At 41.4% G+C, this 20618-nt stretch overlaps 2 protein-coding genes across 43 annotated transcripts in view; one reads left to right on the forward strand and one right to left on the reverse strand.

Moving 5' to 3' along the window:
* Nucleotides 1-20618, reverse strand: part of LOC310844094 (mediator of RNA polymerase II transcription subunit 22-like) — a 304807-nt gene that overhangs the window by 167220 nt on the left and 116969 nt on the right. The gene's annotated exons all lie outside the window — the stretch shown is intronic.
* The window catches only part of LMO7 (LIM domain 7), a 148623-nt gene that overhangs the window by 125998 nt on the left and 2007 nt on the right, over nucleotides 1-20618 (forward strand). For 13 of the 42 annotated variants that reach the window (XM_083737727.1, XM_083737729.1, XM_083737731.1 and 10 more), the window contains 12 exons: nucleotides 41-97; nucleotides 263-304; nucleotides 3063-3088; nucleotides 4082-4186; nucleotides 5601-5693; nucleotides 6955-7313; nucleotides 9758-9814; nucleotides 12054-12106; nucleotides 12962-13181; nucleotides 15147-15452; nucleotides 16939-17047; nucleotides 18169-18271. In XM_083737727.1, the coding sequence (XP_083593853.1) occupies nucleotides 41-97; nucleotides 263-304; nucleotides 3063-3088; nucleotides 4082-4186; nucleotides 5601-5693; nucleotides 6955-7313; nucleotides 9758-9814; nucleotides 12054-12106; nucleotides 12962-13181; nucleotides 15147-15452; nucleotides 16939-17047; nucleotides 18169-18271 (1530 nt within the window). The remainder of the gene's footprint in view (nucleotides 1-40; nucleotides 98-262; nucleotides 305-3062; nucleotides 3089-4081; nucleotides 4187-5600; nucleotides 5694-6954; nucleotides 7314-9757; nucleotides 9815-12053; nucleotides 12107-12961; nucleotides 13182-15146; nucleotides 15453-16938; nucleotides 17048-18168; nucleotides 18272-20618) is intronic. The other 29 variants (XM_083737746.1, XM_083737752.1, XM_083737748.1 and 26 more) reach the window with 6 other exon arrangements.

Here is a 20618-nt window from a genome sequence, read left to right on the forward strand (position 1 = left end):
ACACTGACTTGTTTTGTATCTTCATATTTTTTTCAAATAGACACAGAACCCATTTCTTTGAAAAACTTAAAAAGGCGATCACAGTTTTTTGAACAAGGTAAAAAACAAACCCCAAAAGCTAACATTTCATGTACTTTCATGAAATTGTTCCCCAATGTACATTCTTCTTAACAAGTCTCTGGTGTTGGGTTCTAAGTTTCTTCAGTCATTGATTGTTGCCGTCATGCCAAACTAGCTTAATCTGTTTCCATTCTTTCCTTAGGGTCATCAGGTTTTTCTTACAATTCATGGGTCTACCTTTGTGGTAATGGGCTTTGTGTGTTCCTCTGTATCTCAAACCTTTTACACTTCTGATATTTGTTCAAACGCTCTTCTCACTGGGGAGCAGTGTGAAGTACAGAAACCTTTGTTCGGATTTGCAGCTTTCCTACAAAATGCCATTACGCTGAGCAACGCAGCAGACATGCTACAATCAATTCCCAACCCGAGAAATGCAGTCAAATTTAAATGTATTCATAATACGATTTAGATTTATTAAAAATTGGCAGATTAGTATGCAGTAGCTAATTACAAAATGCCTGTTCCATAACTATGAGCAAATCTTATGGCTCCAAAATACTTTGGAAAAGGGTTTTAAGAATCCAAATGACAGTGTCTCGGCTGTGAATGGTTTGTCACAATTCTCTAAGGCTTCTCCTAGTGTGCTGTGCATGTTGCATCTCACCTCCTTCATTTTCACTTCAGTAATTTGCTTCTACCTGTTTCAGTATTTTTGTGCACATGGAATGTGTTGAAGTGATTAAGGCACTTCACATTTATTATAACATTAAGTATCACCAAAGTTCTGTTTTCCCTTGAATATATACATCCCTTTGATAAGTACAAAATATTAAAATGCTTCTCTTTGACTCTGTTTGGATGGTTTGTCCTAGTGATATACTGCTGAGTTAATTACAGTACCTCCTGGGCTTATGGGGTTAGCGCAGGTATCTGCAATGTCTCAGCATAGCTGTCAAGCATCCTTTATTGTGATGGCATATTCCTCTATAAGTTCTTTTCAAAGCCAACGGAGGGGAGAATGGGAGGCCTTGGCCTGCTTGTACATTTCAATCCCTCCGCTTCTCTGGCTGTGCAGATAGGGCTTTTCCAAACATGGAATGCGCTTCACAATACAGACTGCTGGACAGGTATGGAACGTGGTCTTATTATCTTCACTGGTTTCCTTCAAATTTTCCACTTCATCTTTTTATCGCATGTTTGTCATCTGATGTGAGAGTCTGCTCATCTTCTGTCAGGATGGAGCTGTTGCAAAGAGACTTTGTTGTCACTAATAAGTAAAAATACGTATCTTCCCTCGATAACAAATACCGCTGAGAGTGCCCATGTGTTGCAGATGGGAAATGATTGTTAAACGTTTCCTATACAGTAGACCAGAAGAGATAACAACCTCTACACAATTATTTGCAGTCTGCCACCATAATCCCAGTACTTTATTTTGTGTATATATAAAGTATTAAAGTAACTTCCAGAGAATTGCAACACTAGCAGTAATATATATATATTACTGCTAGTGTTGCAATTCTCTGGAAGTTGTGCAGTTTCTCAGCATACAGTTCCAGTGCAGGAGCACTTAACCAATCCTACTGATTTTGTATTTGACCTCTGTTGTGCGTGTTTTTATTATTTTTATATACGCTGCCCTAAGAGCATTATGCTGAGTGATTAATATATCTAGTAAATTTTTTAAAAAATCTATCAGACAAAGCAAAAAAGCACAACTTGACCCATCTGTTGTATGTGGTTGGTGTTGGCATTGCAAAAAATGGGTGCTAAGGAGAATCACATAGAAGTTAAACTGTGGTTGGAATGAAAGTGAATTATACACCAATGTAATGTCGTTGGTAAGCAAGATAAAAATGTATGTGCCGCTGTTTCTTTAAGAACAACAAAAAGGGAGCCATCCCTATTGATGGCCCTAGACCTTCAGAAAAGTACATGAGTAGTAACTTTCAGATAATACGTTGTTTAATTGTATACTGCGTTAGTAGAAGTGGGTTGTTTTTTTTCAGTGCATTCTTTGCGATGAGCTTTTGCTTATCTCTAACTGAAAAGTGGCTTGGTGGTTCTAGCCAGGTTTTTAAAAGAAGATTCTTTAGTGAACTTTGTGGTATTGCTAAAGTTGAGATGAATTCTTTTAAGACTAAAGCAATATTAAGTAATATTATTGCATATTTACAGCTATCTATGCTGTGTCTACAAATTTGTAGATATCCATTAAGTTGATATTTCCTATTTCCATTGTGCATGAATCTTGCATCCAGCCCCTATGAACTATGTGCTGTGCTTATGCAGCCTGTTTTCGTACTGTGCTTTCTGCCAGTGCTACTCAACTTTTGAGGCAGGCAATAGGATGTGTCCATCTTTTTCTGGTGCACTCCTCGTTTCTGGCTGGAGAGAGGAGGAAAGAGGGAGGTCTTTTCCAACCCAGTTCACTGAGTTTGAGGTGTGATATATTAATCCCGATATCTCTTTTTGTGTGTTTTTGTTTTGCTGTTCCTCATATCATCCACGTTTCAGCGCATACTGAGAGATCCTTACTCCCTAATTGTCCTACAGCTGCTATCTTTTCCTGCTTATTGTGGTCAGAAGCCTGTGGTGGATTACGATCTGAAAAAAATGCGGGGATATAACATTCCTGAAAAAATACTGCTTTGGCAAGCATTATGAAACCCTGGAGAAAGTCTGGGGAAAATAAAGACTTCTCTCAGTTTTCTCTTGATGTGGTGACACACATATTCACCCTTAAGATTACCATCGTTGTTGTGTGTTTTTCTGTGTAGAACAGCTGTTTGTCCCTTGCTTGTCCAACTGATGAAAAACTGTAAAATCATACAATTCTAATAGGTGTTTGTTCATCTGAAAGTCCTTGACCTGATAAGGGAATGGGCCCGACAGCTTAAATAGTGCCTTCCAATAGCCTACAACTTTAAATGGTATCTTCCAGGTCATACTAACAAAGTTTCTTTTTCTTTCTTTTAAAAATTATTTCTTCTCACTGCCAGGAGGCCCAGAGCCTGCTATTCCTGATGTGAGTATTGCTGCTTAAGTTATAGTAAATAGTATTTAACTAATGAGATAATAATATAACATTAAAAAAATACGTACATTCCCACAAATGAAAATGAATACTCAAAGCAATAAAGATGTTATTATGAGATAAAATAGAATAATGCATAACTTGGGGGAAAATATACACTCACACATTATCATGAAAATTATTACTTTAAAAACTGATGAACAAGAACTATGGGTGGTATTCAACTAATATTTGCTCAGAGCAGACCTGTTAAAGTTAATGGATCTAGCTTAGTCATGTTAATTATTGTAGTGGATTACCACCCCGTGACTGTAAATCTACCTGCTTGAAACCTAAAGAAAGGTTCTTCATAAGATAGCTTTATTTGGTGAACAAGGAATGTAACCAGATGTTTGGAGCAAAAAGTACTCCCAATATCACATTGCCTCTAAAGGTAAAAAGGTAAAGGATCCTTAGATGGTTAAATTCAGTCAAAGGCGACTATGGGGTGCTGCGCTCATTTCACTTCAGGTCGAGGGAGCCGGCGTTTGGTGCTGTGGTCTAAACCACTGAGCCTCTTGGGCTTGCCAATCATAGGGTTGGCAGTTGGAATCTGTGCGGCAGAATGAACTCCCGTTGCTCTGTCCCAACTTCTGCCAACCTAGCAGTTCAAATTGCCTCTAATACACAAACCTGGGATGTTTTCTGCCCATGGAAGTGGGAAAGAACAGAGCTGAGCCCTCCTTTTCCTTGGGCATTTTCCAAGACTGGCCAAGTTTGGTGGGTGTGATAGCTTGCAGAGCAAAAGTGTGCAGGGTTAAGCATTTTCCTTATCTGCCCACTCTGTCAAACCTAAGACAAATTCAAGATTGGGAATCCATGTTCACTGCAAATATCTATTTCTGGTCTAAGACTGTAACTGACATTGTAAATTTTTGTGTGTGTGTGTGATCAAAGCAAAACAAAACATTCTGCTCTAGCTGATTTTATGTTTCTGTGTTTCAGCTCCCAGTTCCGCCCATCAGTGCTTCTAGCCGCTGGGCCTGGGATCAAGAGGAAGAAAGAAAAAGACAAGAGAAATGGCAAGCAGAACAGGATCGTTTACTTCAGGTGTGGACATAATAATGCAATGTCCATCACTACAAGGTTGGCTCTGGATTTGGCCAGTCCGACTGACCTCCCAAATAAGCCTACCCTGGAATTTAGGCTGCCAATAGAAATGGTCTATAGTGATTTAAGGTTAACTTAGTGAGGCTAGGTTTTGGGGAGAATATAACTGCTATTTTAAAACAATTAAAGATGGAAATCCCTACCATTAATACTAAACATGGTATCAATATGTGGTTTATAATTGCTTTGTGGTTCAACCCTTTGTATAGATACTTAGAATAAAATCTCATTTTGCTAATAGGTTTTATTTCCAAATAAGCACCTCTGAGTTCATCCTATTTTGATGTCTTATCATCTGTTTTAGAGTAAAAGGCTTCTGGGGCAAAGCATATGCCATCTTAATATGTTCTTATGCATCCTGAATGCTGCTGTCTGAAAACCAGTTGTGTGTTTATTACTGTCCAACTTCCCTATGTTCTAATCCATTGCATAAATCTCTGAGAAATTAGATGCTTGAGACAAAACCGAATCCTGCTTTGAGATGAAATGTTAAAAGTCTGATGACTTATTTTTGCTCCCTAAACAGAAGTTAAGGTTAACCCATTCCTTTCTAGGAAGAGTGGGTTGCTTCTTATAGGAAGAAGTAAAATAATAGGTAAATAAGAAAGTACCAAGGTACAAATTTTGGTATTTGTGCAGCGTTAGAATCAATTACAAATTTATATTATCCACACCACCATGCCTTTAAAGGTAAAGGTAAAGGACTCCGACAGTTGTCCAGTTGCGAATGTCTCTGGGGTTGCGGTGCTCATTTTGCTTTACTGGCCAAGGGAACTGACGTTTGTCCACAGACAGTTTTTCCAGGTCATGTGGCCAGCATGACTAAGCCGCTTCTGGCAAAACCAGAGCAGCACACAGAAGTGCTGTTTACCTTCCCACCAGAGCAGTACCTATTTATCTACTTGCACTTTGATGTGCTTTCGAACTGCTAGGTTGGCAGGAGCTGGGGCCAAACAACGGGAGCTCACCCTGTTGCGGGGATTCAAACCACCGACCTTCCAATTGGCAAGCCCTAGGCTCAGTGGTTTAGACCACAGTGCCACCCATGCCTTTACACATCCTCAAAAGTGCTTTTCTGGTATATCAGAAAGTACCTTCCCTTGCCATTGATTTGCCAGAACTAGCTTTCATAAGAGTACTGAGTTTTTGACATTATTGAGAGGGCACTATTTGAAATGAAACTGATATTTATAATGTAAAAGTGTGAGTGCAAGGTTTGCCCAACTATGGATTTATCTTACTTTGTACAGTACAGTGAACATACCACATTTCTATGCAGTTTACATTGCCAGAAAATATACGTTCAGCTAATTATGCCATGAAATTAATATACTTTTTTATTTAAAAAACCTAGGAGAAATACAGGCGCGAACAAGAGAGACTGAAGGAAGAATGGCTGAAAGCTCAGAAAGAGGCTGAAAAGGAGAACTCCAAATACTTAAATGAGGTGAGCTCTATAACTTATTGTGGATTACCCTCTCTTGGTACTTCCATGGAACAAAATTTACAATTTGCTTTGTCCCTGGCTAGTAAGCAAATGCATCAGAATCAGGAAATGCAGGCAACTATATTCTACTAGAAGAAAATCTAAACAGGAACAGGATGATGATAATAGATTCTTCAGGACAAACTAAAAATCACAAATCCATGAATAGCAGGAGTTTCTAGCAGTAATGATAAATCATCTTAAAATGTGCATCAAAAAACATTGAAAGTCAAAATAGATGCTAACAGTTCCATTTAGATAGGTTTCCTCACCCTGGTGTCCTTGAGACGTTGTTGAACTACAACTGCCATCAACCATGACCATTAGCCATGTTGAAGTCCAGATCCATCTGGAAGGCACTAGTTTGGGGAAATCTGTACTAAGAGATCCAAGCAGAATTTCTTATTGCAAAACACATATTGTGTAGTAGTTGGTGGCTTAATTTGTGTCTTTGTGTCACTGCTTACCTTCAGCTGTTGCCAATCTGTTTCCTTAAGTTTCAATTAAAAAATCTTAAGAAGGAAGTCCAGGTAAGACTTTTTTTTGACAATGAATGCATTGTCAATTTGGATACAAGGTGGATGGACGAAAGACTGTCGCTCTCACCTTTATTCATTTCAACTTCGCTTGTACCAAGGTCCTATGCAAGCTCTCTCTTTTTTTTATGAATAGCAGCAACTGGCAGGTTGCATACAAACTACAATCAGATCTTTTAGTTGTTTGTCTCCATGACCATGGAGATTGCTGGAAGACTTCAAGAAAGGTTTAGATAGCTTTAGCCCTGCATGAGGGCTCTACAGTGCAGGTCATGCTGACTAATCTACAAGTGTTCATTTGCCAGAGGCTTAGCAGGTATAGCGTTCAGTTCCCAGATCCACAAAATGCAAATATCATATTTAATCGTGTAAACTTACAGTGTGACAGACTTAAATGGTTGATAATGGACCACTTAACTGCAATCATCCCTAAGCGGTGTACAAGAAATACAATACAGAAAGCTAAAAATTGGTTAAAACTTAAAAATAAATGCCTGCTTTAAGTTAAAGCAAATGAGTAAAATAAAATGTAAGTAGAAGTACTAAATGTGCTAAATATGGCAAAAACCACTAATTTTAAAAGTTAGAGGCTAGGGCAAGTGCTCATAATATTCAATGGTTCCATTTCCTAAAACTCTGCGCCATCCTGTCTGCTTCATTTTTCTAAGCCTTGCACTCTCTTCTAGGAGGAGACTGTATTGAAGCCAAATACTGTGTCTGTAACTGCACAAGAACCTCCTGTTTCCATGTGGAGAGCAAATGGAGATCACAAGGCTGACTATTCTGATGCTGGTAGACGATGGGAAGAAGAACGAGAACAGGAGAAGAAGGGAGAGGAAAGGAAACGTCTTGAGGAGGCCCAGAGACTGGAAGCAGCAGCAACTGCGTTACGAATAGAACAAGAGAGGAAGCGCCAAGAACTAGAACGTGAGAAGGAACGAAATGTGTCCTATGCAGAGGAGCCGAGGTATCAGGAAGCAGCAGAACAGAAATTGCAGGTTGAACAAGTCAAGGAAACTTCGATACAGAGGCCCCAGTATCAAAGGTGTGCATTCAGTGTTTCGCTATGGTTTTTTTTTTTTTGCTATAGTGACCTACAGAAGGCATAAGCATAAACTAAAAATGTACGACTAAAATACTTTATATTCATGAGAATTTATTACTGGTATATTGATGTACAAGTACCTGTGAGTGCAAAAAGCAATAGAATCAGTCAATAGGCTTGTTTTGAAACAATGTAAGTTTCAGATTGATAACTGGACTATTTATGTTGAGGTTTGTGGTAGGATTTTGGTAAAAGCTCTGTTTGCCATGGCTGCAAGTATCCCTGGATGCAAATACACACTTGCAGCAGCAACCAAGTCCTAGTGGAGTTCTTGTCACAGCATCCAGAATAAGCTTTCTTCATTAATCCTCATTCCACCTTCGTAAACCAATAATTGGGTCTTTCAGGAGGGCTGACACCAAGTGCTACAATGGGCAAGAACCCCATACAGTGGTGCCCTGCAAGATGAATGCCTCGCAAGACGGAAAACCCGCTAGACGAAAGGGTTTTCCGTTTTGGAGGTGCTTCGCAAAACGAATTTCCCATGGGCTTGCTTCGCAAGATGAAAATGTCTTGCGAGTTCCTGCGTTGTTTCCCCCCCCCCTTTTTCCCAAGCCGCTAAGCCGCTTATCAGCTCATCCGCTAAGCCGCTTAACAGCTGATCCGCTAAGCCGCTTAACAGCTGATCAGCTAAGCCGCTTATCAGCTGATCCGCTAAACCGCTTAACAGCTGATCAGCTGATCCGCTAAGCCCGCTAAGCCACTAATAGCGCTAATCCGCTGAGCCGCTAATGGGCTTGCTTCGCAAGACGAAAAAACCGCAAGACGAAGAGACTCGCGGAACGGATTCTTTTCGTCTTGCGAGGCACCACTGTATATGACTCTGTTAGGATCTCCCTGGACTTTTGAGAACTCTAGAGCCAATCCTAACTTGGTATGTTAGGATGCAGGAATCATGAATCTGGTGCCCAGACCCCTCATTTAGGTTTCTGCCCCATCACTAAACCATAATAACTATAACACTTTCCCTCTCCATGAAACTACACTGACTGATTTCCAGAAGAACTGTTTCAGTTAAGCTCTGCATTCATGGGTTTCAGTTAAGCCACTGAATCATCAGGTATTCTGCCAGCAAAAGCCTGAGCCAAAAAAATGTGTTGCAGCTACTGCAGCAAAATTTACCAAGAAAAGCTGGATTAAGTATTTGCCATCAGTTGTGCCTCACTTATTCTTAAACCATCTTATTGTTGTGTGATTTACAGTTAACAAGGCCTGCTGCAGGCCTGTTGCAAACAGATGCATAGATAACCAACGTGGTTTAAGCGAATACATGCTAACGTAGGCACTACATCTGCATGTTTGTTTAGGCCAAGGAAGGCTTATATGTGGCCCTCTAGCTCCATCACCCCTTGCCATGCTGGGCAAGGCTGGTGAGCGTTCAAGGGCAACAGTTTGGCCACCACTGCTTTAGTTTGCTGTGTGTACATAGTCCTTAGCACTTACAATGGATGCCCACCAGGACTGTAATATTTTGCAGATCTACCTGTATTTAAACCAGGGCAGGAATCCTTTGGGGGGGAGGAAGGCAAGGGCCACATTACTCTAGTGTAAAGCTTTTGGAAACTGCCTTGCATAGGTAGCTGTGGCCAGGCAGCAGACAGTAACACACCTTTAACTAGCACCCATCCCTTTCTGTCTCTCTTTCCCCTCCCTCCAGTTTCTTCTCTTTCTGCACTGCACTCCCACGTCTTAGTGCACCAGAGAGGCAACATTGCAAGCTGCTTTTTTAAAGTTCCCATAGCTTCCTCTCTGTGCACTAAGGGTTGCCCTTTTCTGAGCACACCAAAAGGAACCCAGGAGAAGTTGCCATCCAGGCACACTGAAAGCTGTCTGAATAATCAGCTGTCTCTGCCCACTGAGAAATAAGAGCAGATCCTTGCTTTCTCATTGCTCAGCTGGAGAAAGTAAATTTGCAGAGAGGGGGAGGTTTTAATTTCTCTTCCTCCCTCCACAGATTTCCCTTGCCCATGTGCTTCTCCGTCACACCATCACTGTGTCTTCCCAATGTGTGTGTCCAAACCTTTAAAATGAATTCAAGTGCATAAGAACCTCAGATCTTGCATTGCAAAAGTTAAATATAGTGTATACATTTTATTTTATTTTTATTTTGCAAACTGTAAATGCTCAGAACTTGGCACTGAGCATTTCTAAGACAAGTCATGCTGCTGTTGTAAATTATACAACAAAGAACAGGTCTAACTTCCTAATCTGCCATCCCTTCTCCTACAGCTTCCTGTTTTCTTGGATGCAAATCTAGATTTGCAAGAATTTCTTGTTCAATATGTGGGAGGCTATTGTTCATGGTTTTGTATCTTCCTGCAGTGCCAGCCAAATGAGTATCTCTTCCTGTGTAATCTATTCATTCTAATGCATGTTTACTTTAGGCATTTTGAAACACCAAGAAATTCTGATGAACCAACAGGCTACTTCAGTACTAACAGGTAAAAGTATGCTGGTTTCCCTGTCCTTCAATTTATGCTTGTTTGGGATTGTTTTACAAGTGTGCCTCTGAAATGCTGGAATCCTGGCACAGCTTAGGGAAATACAGCATTAGTTTGTGGATTACTTAATAATGGGCAACTATGGAAGGTGCCGTTGTGGGTTAAACCACAGAGCCTAGGACTTGCTGATCAGAAGGTCGGCATTTCAAATCCCCACAACGGGGTGAGCTCCTATTGTTTGGTCCCTGCTCCTGTCAACCTAGCAGTTCGAAAGCATGTCAGAGTGCAAGTAGATAAATAGGTACCGCTCTGGCGGGAAGGTAAACGGTGTTTCCGTGCGCTGCTCTGGTTCGCCAGAAGCGACTTAGTCATGCTGGCCACATGACCTGGAAGCTGTATGCCGGCTCCCTCAGCCAATAAAGCAAGATGAGCACTGCAACCTCAGAGTCGGTCACGACTGAACCTAATGGTCAGGGGTCCCTTTTACCTTTTTATGGAAGTATGATGGGATAAAGTGTCATTTCAGCTGCATTGCCTTAGATCTTGGGTAGTAAAGGAGGTTGTTGGAACTTCAATTCCTGCACATGTGGCCAGTGATCAGAGGGTGATGAGTCTGATAAGAGCATCTGGGCAGCACCTAGCTGAGTCACTCCTGCCTTAGATCATACCACAATAAAACAAAGCCACCACAGCTGCAGAATATTTTTTTGGTTTTTAGAAGAGATATTTGGGTTTTTAGAAGAGATAAAAGCATATACTAATAGTTTTTTTGGAAGCCCTTCAGATATGATGTAATGTAACAAAGTCAGATGTTAAAGTATAATTCTGTGATTCACAACAGCCTCTGCACCATGTTTATCAGTATACGTTTCAATGTAGAGGAAAATTTAGATGTGACTGGCTTAATGAGGCACCAGATAATTTCAGCTGTTATTTTTTTATCTTCAACCATTATTGACCGTCATTACATCATACTTTGTTATAGGCTGCTCACCCACATGGTTGTATAATCTAAAATATGAAAAGCAAAGAGTGGGCGTAGAAGGGAGCAAAGATATCAACAGTGACAGGATTTGCTTGAGCTTCTGTAGTCACATAGGACATTAAGGGGGGGAAATATGTTCAGTGTTCCTGGTCTATTTTTAATTGTTACATCTTCCATTCATATCAAAATGTCTGAGGCATTTTCTCATTAGTGCCTAGTTATGTTCATTGTCCTTATGTAGTGAACATTGAAACAGCAGTTATTTCCCACCTTATAAGATTGCTCCTCTCCAAATTAAAATCACAAAGAACTGGCTCAATATGTTCCAGTCTATAATCCTCCGAATCTTCCTGGGACTCTTGTTCGCTTTATCCATATGCATTTGCTTGACCCTATTTCCTGAGTCTTTTAAGGGAGCAATCCTAATTGAGACAGAGAGCTTGTGGAGCAATGGACTCTATACTACATTTACAGTTCCGCTGCTTGCAGGGAAGGTTGGGGCAGTTGATTCTTCTCTTTTGCAGCACGAAGCTTTTAGGCTGGGCCAGTAATGGGGCTCAGATTGGACCCCTCACCAAGATATGAGTTGGCTTTTGTTCCATCAGATCTGTCGCTTGCTCCACCCCACCCCTAAAATGCCCCATTTGGGGCCATTGTGTCAGCTGCCCCAGCAGCCATACCAACTGGGCTAACGTGGGCTCCCCCTGCCCACCGAAAACTGGTGGAATACAGCTGAGGGACACCTCAACCACATCTTAATCCCCAGCAGCAGTGCAGATTAGGGGTCTGGACTGTTCTCTGGATACCCACATACAATTTGCAAATGCTGTGCAGGATTAAATCTCTCTGTATAATAAAATCATAAGGCTGTTGTCACATGGCAGTTCATGTGGTCGCCAGTAGGCAGCCACATGAGCAGCACGGTGAAAGGAAAAACTAGGACAGGCTGTGGTAGCACCCTGGCAACCGTCATCCTCTGCTACACCACTGCTGCCATTTCAGTCTCAGTGGTGCTAGAGTCTGAGGAGGGAAGCAGCAGAAGAGCAGATGATGGGGAGCTGGCCTAGCCTGGCTCTTCCTTTGCAGCTTGTGTGGCCCATGGTTTGGTTGAGCTGTAAAGTGAGGAATGTAAAGGGAGAGAGGAGGCCGGGTTAGCCACATGTAAAGGGAGGAGGAGGAGGTTTGTGAGGGGATGGGGTATGTTGAGGTGAGGTGAGTAAAGCTAGTAATATGTAACTTCTTAATTGTTTTTAGAAGTAAATCCAGATCAACTCCAGATCTAGATGATCATCATGCAAATAGAAATGGTGAGTGGTGTGTGCATATTTTTGTTTTTTGTAAAATGGGATTTTTTTTAAAGAAAAGCTGCTCGGAAACAATATGAGATACTGGATTATTTTGTCATTGGTTGTCTGGTAAGACTGAATTATTGCAGAACTTAAGCCTTGTCTATAGGTACAGGTGGGACGCGGGTGGCGCTGTGGGTTAAACCACAGAGCCTAGGACTTGCCGATCAGAAGGTTGGTGGTTCGAATCCCCACGACGGGGTGAGCTCCTGTTGCTCGGTCCCAGCTCCTGCAAACCTAGCAGTTCGAAAGCACATCAAAGTGCAAGTAGATAAATAGGTACCACTCCTGCGGGAAGGTAAACGGCATTTCCATGAGCTGCTCTGGTTCGCCAGAAGCAGCTTAGTCATGCTGGCCACATGACCTGGAAGCTGTACGCTGGCTCCTGCAGCCAGTAAAGCGAGATGAGCGCCGCAACCCCAGAGTCAGCCATGACTGGACCTAATGGTCAGGGGTCCCTTTACCTTTACCTATAGGTACAGGTAGGTACATAATCTGATCTGGGTCAGAATGTCGGGACATGTTGCACATTATTGAACACTAGATCCCAGAGAGATGCAACCATTTGGATGACTCACAGCTCATTTTAACACCAGTATTTTTCTCCACTGGAGCAGAGATTTGCCTTTGTAAAAAGTAGGCAGAATGCTTCACCTTTCTATCAGTATTCTGTCACGAATCATGACTCATACTACAATGCATATAGAGTATCGTGCATCATAAGAGATGTTACTGAGTTTGCTTTTTATCTCCCCTCCATCCCTTTAGTGCACTTGTGTGATTTGTGTGTCTGTGCTTCTTTATTTTTCAAATTAGGCATGAAGAGCAAACTTTCCGAGCAGTCCTCAAATGCTGGTGACTCACAGAAGAGATCTCAGAAAGAGCATGGCTTGTCCCCAGCTGAGCTGGAAAGACAGCAGATCCTTCAGGAAATGAGAAAGAAGACATCCCTACACACCGACAACAGCTGGATCAGACAACGCAGTTCCAGTATGCACAAAGAGCCTGTTAGTCTAATTGGCACTAAAATGAGGAGGTAATATTGATTCACTGTGTGTTGCCTATCGTTGACTGTATGATGCTCATGCCATTCTGGAGCTGTGATTGATTTACAAAGCAGTCAAGAAAAGAATTTATTTTAATTTGAGATGGATCAAATTTTCAATTTTTTCATGAAAATTTGTATTTTCCCCTTGGATAGTGATAATTCCTGGTTGTAGTGCACTGTTTTTGAAGTTGATGTATTAGCAAAATTTGTTGAGGAAATATTTTTTCTTGGATTCCCAATGTGTGTGTGGGTATTCACCCTAGCTGAGACTGAAAGAGCTATTCTTGTTACACTCAAGAGCCTTGGGTCTGCTTTTGTTTTGTTGGAACAGCAGGCCCACAGGCTATCTCCCAAACTGATTTTGAAGCTCCTCTCAATTTTGGAAGAGAGTTTCCTTGAAGCTTGAGAAACTGCTGCTTCTGAAACATGAATCCATTGCCACCTTGGCATGGTCCTTTAGACCGCCTGTGTATTCATGTGGAAAAACAACTCGCTTCACAGTTGGGAGTTCAGAGTTTGTCATTCTGTGAACCTATTAAAGAAATTGGCTTTGAATCTGAACATCTGGGAGCATTGTTAACATCATAAGAAAAGTCCAGCTTCCTGCTTTCCCACAATTGCCAGCCAAATGCCTATGGGAACCTCAAGCAGGGCATGAATGCAATAACCTTACCTTACCCTTTGTCAGTGGTATATTCTGCCTCTGAATCTGCAAGTTCCATGTAGCCATATTTTTATGTTGACAACTGCCCTGAGATCTACAGATGAAGGGTGGCATACTAAATGGATGGATGGATGGATGGACAGACAGACAGATTAGTAGTCTCTATGAATTTGTCCAAAGTTCTCTAAGCTAGTGGCCATCAAGGCATCTCTGTGATAGATGTGATAGATGGTCATCCACTCTCTGCTTGAAATGAAGGAGAGTCCACCACATTCTGAAGAGTTCATTCCACTGTCCAACAGATCTTAGCATCTGAAAGTTCTTCCTGATGTTTAGTCTGAATCTCCTGTCTTGTAACTTGAATCCATTGGTTTGGGTCCTAGCTTCCAGAGCAGGAGTAAGCAAGCTCGTTCCATCTTCCATGTGCCAGCCCTTTAGATATTTGAAGATGGCTATTAATGCCTTCCTCTGTTTCCTCTTATCCAAGCTAAACACACCCAGCTGCCTCAAATGTTCCTCATAAGGCTTTCTGGACCCTTGCTCATCTTGGTTGGCCTCTGTGGCAATCACACAGGGTCCCCTGTTTAACGGTCTGTTGATACCACTGTGCCACCACTGTGCTTGTTTCCCCACTGCCACCAACCTGTGACGCTTGGGTAAAACACCGAGTCCAAACACTTTTTAAAAGTGAACCAAATAAACAAGTTTATTTTATAAACACTAACAAGCTTATGGTTTCTCAGATAATAGTCCTGTCAGTATCTTAACTTTAGTTTCTTTACTGGCCTATACCTTCCTAAATACCTTCTAATTATCTCAGCTCTTTGACTGACTCCTCTTAACAAATTCTCTCACACCAGACTAGCCCAACCCAACCCACAGACTTATCTCCTCTGTCTCTTCTAGCTCCAGACTGTCTTCTCAACCACCCTAACTCTAACTCCTCCAAAAACCCCCTCTGTGCTTAAACCTTATACACAATTAACTCCGCCCCTTGGGTTCCCATTGGTTAGTCATTTTACAATTAGTTAACCCTTTCCTTATGAACTCAGTATGATGTCACACACCTAGGAAGGCAAATGCCACAGCCTCCTTTGCACGCATTCCAGCTAGTCAATATCATTCTTAAATTGTGGCGACCAGAACTGGACACGGTACTTCAGGTGTGCTCTGACCAAAGTACCATTTTGTTACCAAAAAAATGCAAACCTGTTGAAGCACACTATGCTCAACCTTCACCTTCTTGCTACAAAGGCAGCCATATAATCTTCTTCTTTTTTAACGTACAGAGGTGAGAGTTTGGATAACCTTGATTCTTCAAGAACAAATTCCCGGAGGCCTCATTCCTGGATGGGCCAGTCTGGATCTTCACTGTCTTTATCATCTAGTCAAGATTTTAGTCACCATGTGCCTCCTGTAGTGTCCACTTCAAATCGTGCCTACATGCGCATACCCTCTTCCAGCCTGCCATCTCCTTCGGCCAGTTCCATGAAAACTTCATCCTTGCCTCATGTTCTTCCATCTGCACAATCTCCTGTTCCCCGTTCTCAGTCACCAACTTCTGCTTCCCAGTCTGGAACTCAGCAACGCAGCAGGTATGGGGTTCTGTCTAAAACTTTTGGCTAAAAACTTTTATGCATAACTTAACGTTACTGTGTTTTCATAAAGGATGATGTAGAGAACAATGAACTCTCCATCCGTGCAGAAAATAATTAAAATGGCACCATTTATTTTTAAGCTTGCAAGCTCTGGAGACCCACACAGAGCTGCAGAATGTGTTTTGCACTACATAATTAGAGGGACATAAAAATTATTTTGTCAGCTCTGCCTCTTTTGCTGTTTTATTCTTAAAGTGATTAATGCCTCAAAGTGTATGTTTAAAAAATCAAGCCATGCACACATATATTCTGTAAGCCAGTGGCTCAGGCATTGGGTATATATCCATTTCAACCTCCTTCTGGAAGGGTGAAATTTTGAACAGGGTCATGCCAAGAATTGTGGCCTCCCCAAGATGTGATTCTCTCTGACCCTTTCCTCATAATTGATATTTATGGGTTCTAAATCAGTTGGTAACTAATGTTATAAAATCAGTTGGTAACTAATGTTATACAATTTCATTTTACAATGTGTATTTAATTGGAACATGAATGCACACATTTAAGCACCCAAGTACCATGTTCACCCCTCCTTGTTTCAGGGTTGTTGAATACCATACTTTTCCGTGTGTAAGACTAGGTTTTTTTCTTTAAAAATTATGCTGAAAAGTGGGGGTCCTCTTATACATGGAGCCATTCCCCCCCCCCGCATTTTCTTAAAATTGAGTCCACAAAAATCGGGGGCATCTTATACATGGGGGCATCTGTGGAAAATGTACATTAAGAGCATGTTTATATTATGTAAATAATATGATATTTGTCTTCTTGCAACTTTTTAATGCTGGTTTTTAACCTCTCTGGTTTGAGAGCAGACCACGGTTACATCAGTTTTGATGACACTGTAAAATCATGCTGATTGATGACAAAGCAAGGAATGGAATAAGCATTTGCAAGTTCATCGGGAAGTTTCCAGTCTCCCAACTGTTAGTGATCAGCAATACAATATGTGAACTAGACTGTAGTGTTATCTTCAAATTTTATATGGCAGGACTTCAGAGAGGTTTCTGTTGTATGTCCCAGCCTAGTGCTGTGTTGCCTAAAAAGATACAGCTGTTGGGATTTGGATAGGAGCACTTTCTGAAATGTATTCATAATCATTTCCCACAGATAAAGAAAAAGAGAGGAATCTAAATCATATATTCCTGCATGCTAAATTTAGAAACGCTTTGGACATTGTAATTTATGTTGAAAATTTATGGTGGCACTATATTGCATGAGAGATTGCTGAAGGTACTCATTTAATCATTGAAATGGTAACTTCTTTTCCCGATTTGAAAATTTCTGTTCTAGGATAGTAACTTGCAGATTTCTTCTAGCAGTCCTGGGTTTGGGTTCATTACTCATGCTGTTGTAGCACTTCTTTTCAATGACATTTCTCTAGTTTCCTAAAATCTGCCTCTCAGCCGCTTTCTTGTTCTGTATCTAGGTCGGTCAGTGGAAAGCGAGTGTGCTCATACTGTAGAAACGTTCTGGGCAAAGGAGCAGCCATGATCATCGAATCTCTTGGTCTTTGCTATCATTTACATTGTTTTAAGGTGAGAGGTGGGCAAAACGCCAGGGAGATGGAGGAACCTTACACTGCAGGCTAGCATGGCAACTTAGAAGACAATGAACTAGGGGCTCTGCTAATCAACCTTGCGCTGCATGCATAACTCAGCCTGGCAAATATCTCTGCTTGCTCACCTGCTTCAAATTAAAATAATCAGGTTCTTGATTTGATTGAGGATTTTGAAATACGTGCCATCAGTGGTTTCATGCAACCTTGCACACATCTGAATTAGCATTCTACATTTGCAATTACATCCTTAATCACGTAAGGTGGATTAGTTCGGTCTTCAAATCTTCATCTCTTTGCCTTCACACAATGAGGGTAGTTAATGTATGGAAGAATATAGTCCCTCTGCCGCCGCCACCACACACTTCTGGCTCCAATAGGAAACTTCCTGTGCACTTAGGTCATAAGGGGGTGGGGCTTTGTGCTGCATGCCAGCACTGTCTGAAGCTGGTAAGGCTTTTTCAGTGATGGCACCTAGGAGCTCCTCCTGGTGAGGTTGTTTAGCTTCTAGTTTAGCTTGTTTAGGGTCTTCAGGAAATTGATGGAGAATTCTAGTGAGCCTTTGGAATTGAATGGGTTTTATAGCGGTTCCATCTGAAAATATGACTGCTTTAAAATTGACGAACAACATATACTGAAGTTATATATTACAAGCCATCCTGAGCATTTCTTAGAAGCTGTGTGTGTGAGAGTTTTAAAAATAAAGTAAGATACACTTAAAGAAGCATTCTCACCCAGAATTAGTAGCACTGATGTCATTGTAAACATGAAGTCTGACCAGACTTTAAGAAAGGAGATCTTGGGTGGCAGGAATCTGATTCTAACTCATGCTTGGTGCCAAAATCACTGCTTTTGATTCTTTTGTGCCATAGAAATCATTCTGTTTCAGAAAGCAAGACTCCCGTTTCCTAATCCCTGGCTCACTCCTCTTCTCTGCTTAAAGTGCACAGCTCTTCACCTTGCTTGTTTCTAGCATTAGAATCTCTCCTGCATATTAACACACTCCCGCTCTTGCTCAAGAGGGTTCATGGTTCAAATCTTGTATTTAAAAAATCATTGCAAAATGTGTTTATGCTGCTAATAGTTCCTTTTTCTTCACAGTGCAATGCTTGCGGGTGCGACCTTGGGGGCTCTCAGGCCGGAACTGAAGTCCGGATCCGAAACAATGAACTCTTCTGCAATGACTGCTATCTCAGATTTAAGAGTAAGGGGTTCCTTCAACAATGCTAAAGTTTTGATTACTTATGCCTACACCAAATGCTTTTCAGAATTATGGTTTTCCTCTGTGTATGTGATATAGGGATGATTCGCGTTGTAGTGGTTGTTTCTACTGGGATTTGTGAGGATTTTCTTCTTGGATCAATGAGGCTATTTTTTTCTGATTTGAAATATTTAAAAAGAAAAAAAATGGAACAATTACCAAAAGTGCAATTGGAGCAATAGGAGTAAAAGAAAAGAAACCAGTATGTCTCAGGGATAGCATTTACATTATTTTATATTTCTCTCACTATTTCTCTCACTCTCATGATACATTAAAAGTACTTCACCTAGATATTAAACAGATGATTTGTAATAATTAGGGAGGGAGATGAATGGTTTGTAGTGTTTTAGATATTGCAAGTTATGACAAATCATAATTTTTATTCTGCTTTGAAGGAGCATTCTCCTCTGGGAGAAGAAGGCTTCCTCTTAGCGGTCACAGCTGGAGGAAGACTTGACCTAAAGAGCTGAGAAAATTAATTTTTCATTGGCTGGGATCCTAAGTATGCTTTTAAGGATTCCAGCTTCATGAAATCTGTTGGGTGGCCAACTTATTAAATATCTTAGAGATCATGGGGCCTGGTTCGTCTGCTCTCTTAATCTTGTTATGCTCAGATTTGTCTTTAGGAAAGTTTTGCTGTGCATCCCACTGCCATCAGAAGCACAGTTGCTGATAACTTGGGGCAGGAACTTCCTGGCTGCAGCATCTGAAATCTGGGAGGCTTAGGCAGCCTCTTGCCTTATTTACCTTAAGTGCTTACTGAAGACTGCCTTATTTTTAACCAGCCTTCAGTATTAGTTGCTTGCCTTCCAATTATGGATTCTGTGGGCTGTTGCTGTTGGATTTTGATCCCAGTTCGTTCCATTGTTCAGGTTTTTTATAGTTATTATTTTTTATCTTACTCAAGTTTTGTGGCTATTTAGTATGCTGTCCTGAGGGGCCTTTTAGGTGGGATAATGTGTGTTGTGCTGTGTGTGCCATTTTAATAGTTGCTTGACTTAATTTGCAAGGGTCTAAACCACTGAGCCACTGATCAGAAGGTTGGCAGTTCGAATCCCCACGACGGGATGAGCTCCCGTTGCTCGGTCCCTGCTCCTGCCAACATTAGCAGTTCAAAAGCACATCAAAGTGCAAGTAGATAAATAGGTACCACTCTGGTAGGAAGGTAAATGGCGTTTCTGTGCACTGCTCTGGTTCGCCAGAAGTGGCTTAGTCATGCTGGCCACATGCTGTCTGCAGACAAACTCCGGCTCCCTCGGCCAGTAAAGTGAAATGAGCGCCACAACTCCAGAGTCGTCCATGACTTGACTTAACAGTCAGGGGTCCCTTTACCTGACTTACTTTTAGGTGGAGATGACATATCTGAAATGTCAGCTCCGCTTTGACCCACCAGATTTTTGCTTTATATGAAATCACAGGGCAGCGCTTTTAACCTTACACAAATTCCATTATAGATGAAGTGGAAGTACTTTTACTAGTGTATACAATCTAGGTTTCTTTTGAAGTATGAGGCTTTGAAGAGTTGGTGGCCTATCCATGTATGATATTTGGAAGGTTCCCCAGCAAGAAATCCAGTGTAGGTTGACGTTACCTTGTCTCTTCCAGGGACTTTGGCAAGAGAAGCGTAGGCCCCTTAGCAAAGCACCATGAGATCTCAGCCTTGTTTGGAAATAGTTCCTCACGCAATGACTGCAACATCAGGGGATTAGCTTTCTCTGTAAATGAGCCTTTGCATATCTAATAACACAGACGTAATATTAATATCACCTTGGTGCCACTTGAAATGCAATGCTTTTCCATGGAGCCAATTCACATCTTTAGATGTTTCATTTTCTTGAAACATCTGAGTAGGAAGGAAACTTGAAAATGCTTTCTTGACTTAACATGTCCTGTCAAGGTAGCTTTTGTGTTCCTATTTGGGTTTTTCCTTATAATCTTGCTTTTTTATATTAATCTGCTTTTTTTATGTCAATCCACATCCCTGCCTTTTTAGACTCCCTACAGCTCTCAGCTTTTGCTCTTCTCAAAATGCCTATAAGGTAAAGGTAAAGGTATCCCTGACCATTAGGTCCAGTCGTGGACGACTCTGGGGTTGTGGCGCTCATCTCACTTTATTGGCCAAGGGAGCCGGCATACAGCTTCCGGGTCATGTGGCCAGCATGACTAAGCTGCTTCTGGCGAACCAGAGCAGCACACGGAAACGCCGTTTATCTTCCCGCCAGAGTGGTACCTATTTATCTACTTGCACATTGACGTGCTTTTGAACTGCTAAGTTGGCAGGAACAGGGAC

This window comes from Podarcis gaigeae (assembly GCF_964106915.1).
Source record: "Podarcis gaigeae genome assembly, chromosome: 4".
NCBI classification, from domain to species: domain Eukaryota; kingdom Metazoa; phylum Chordata; class Lepidosauria; order Squamata; family Lacertidae; genus Podarcis; species Podarcis gaigeae.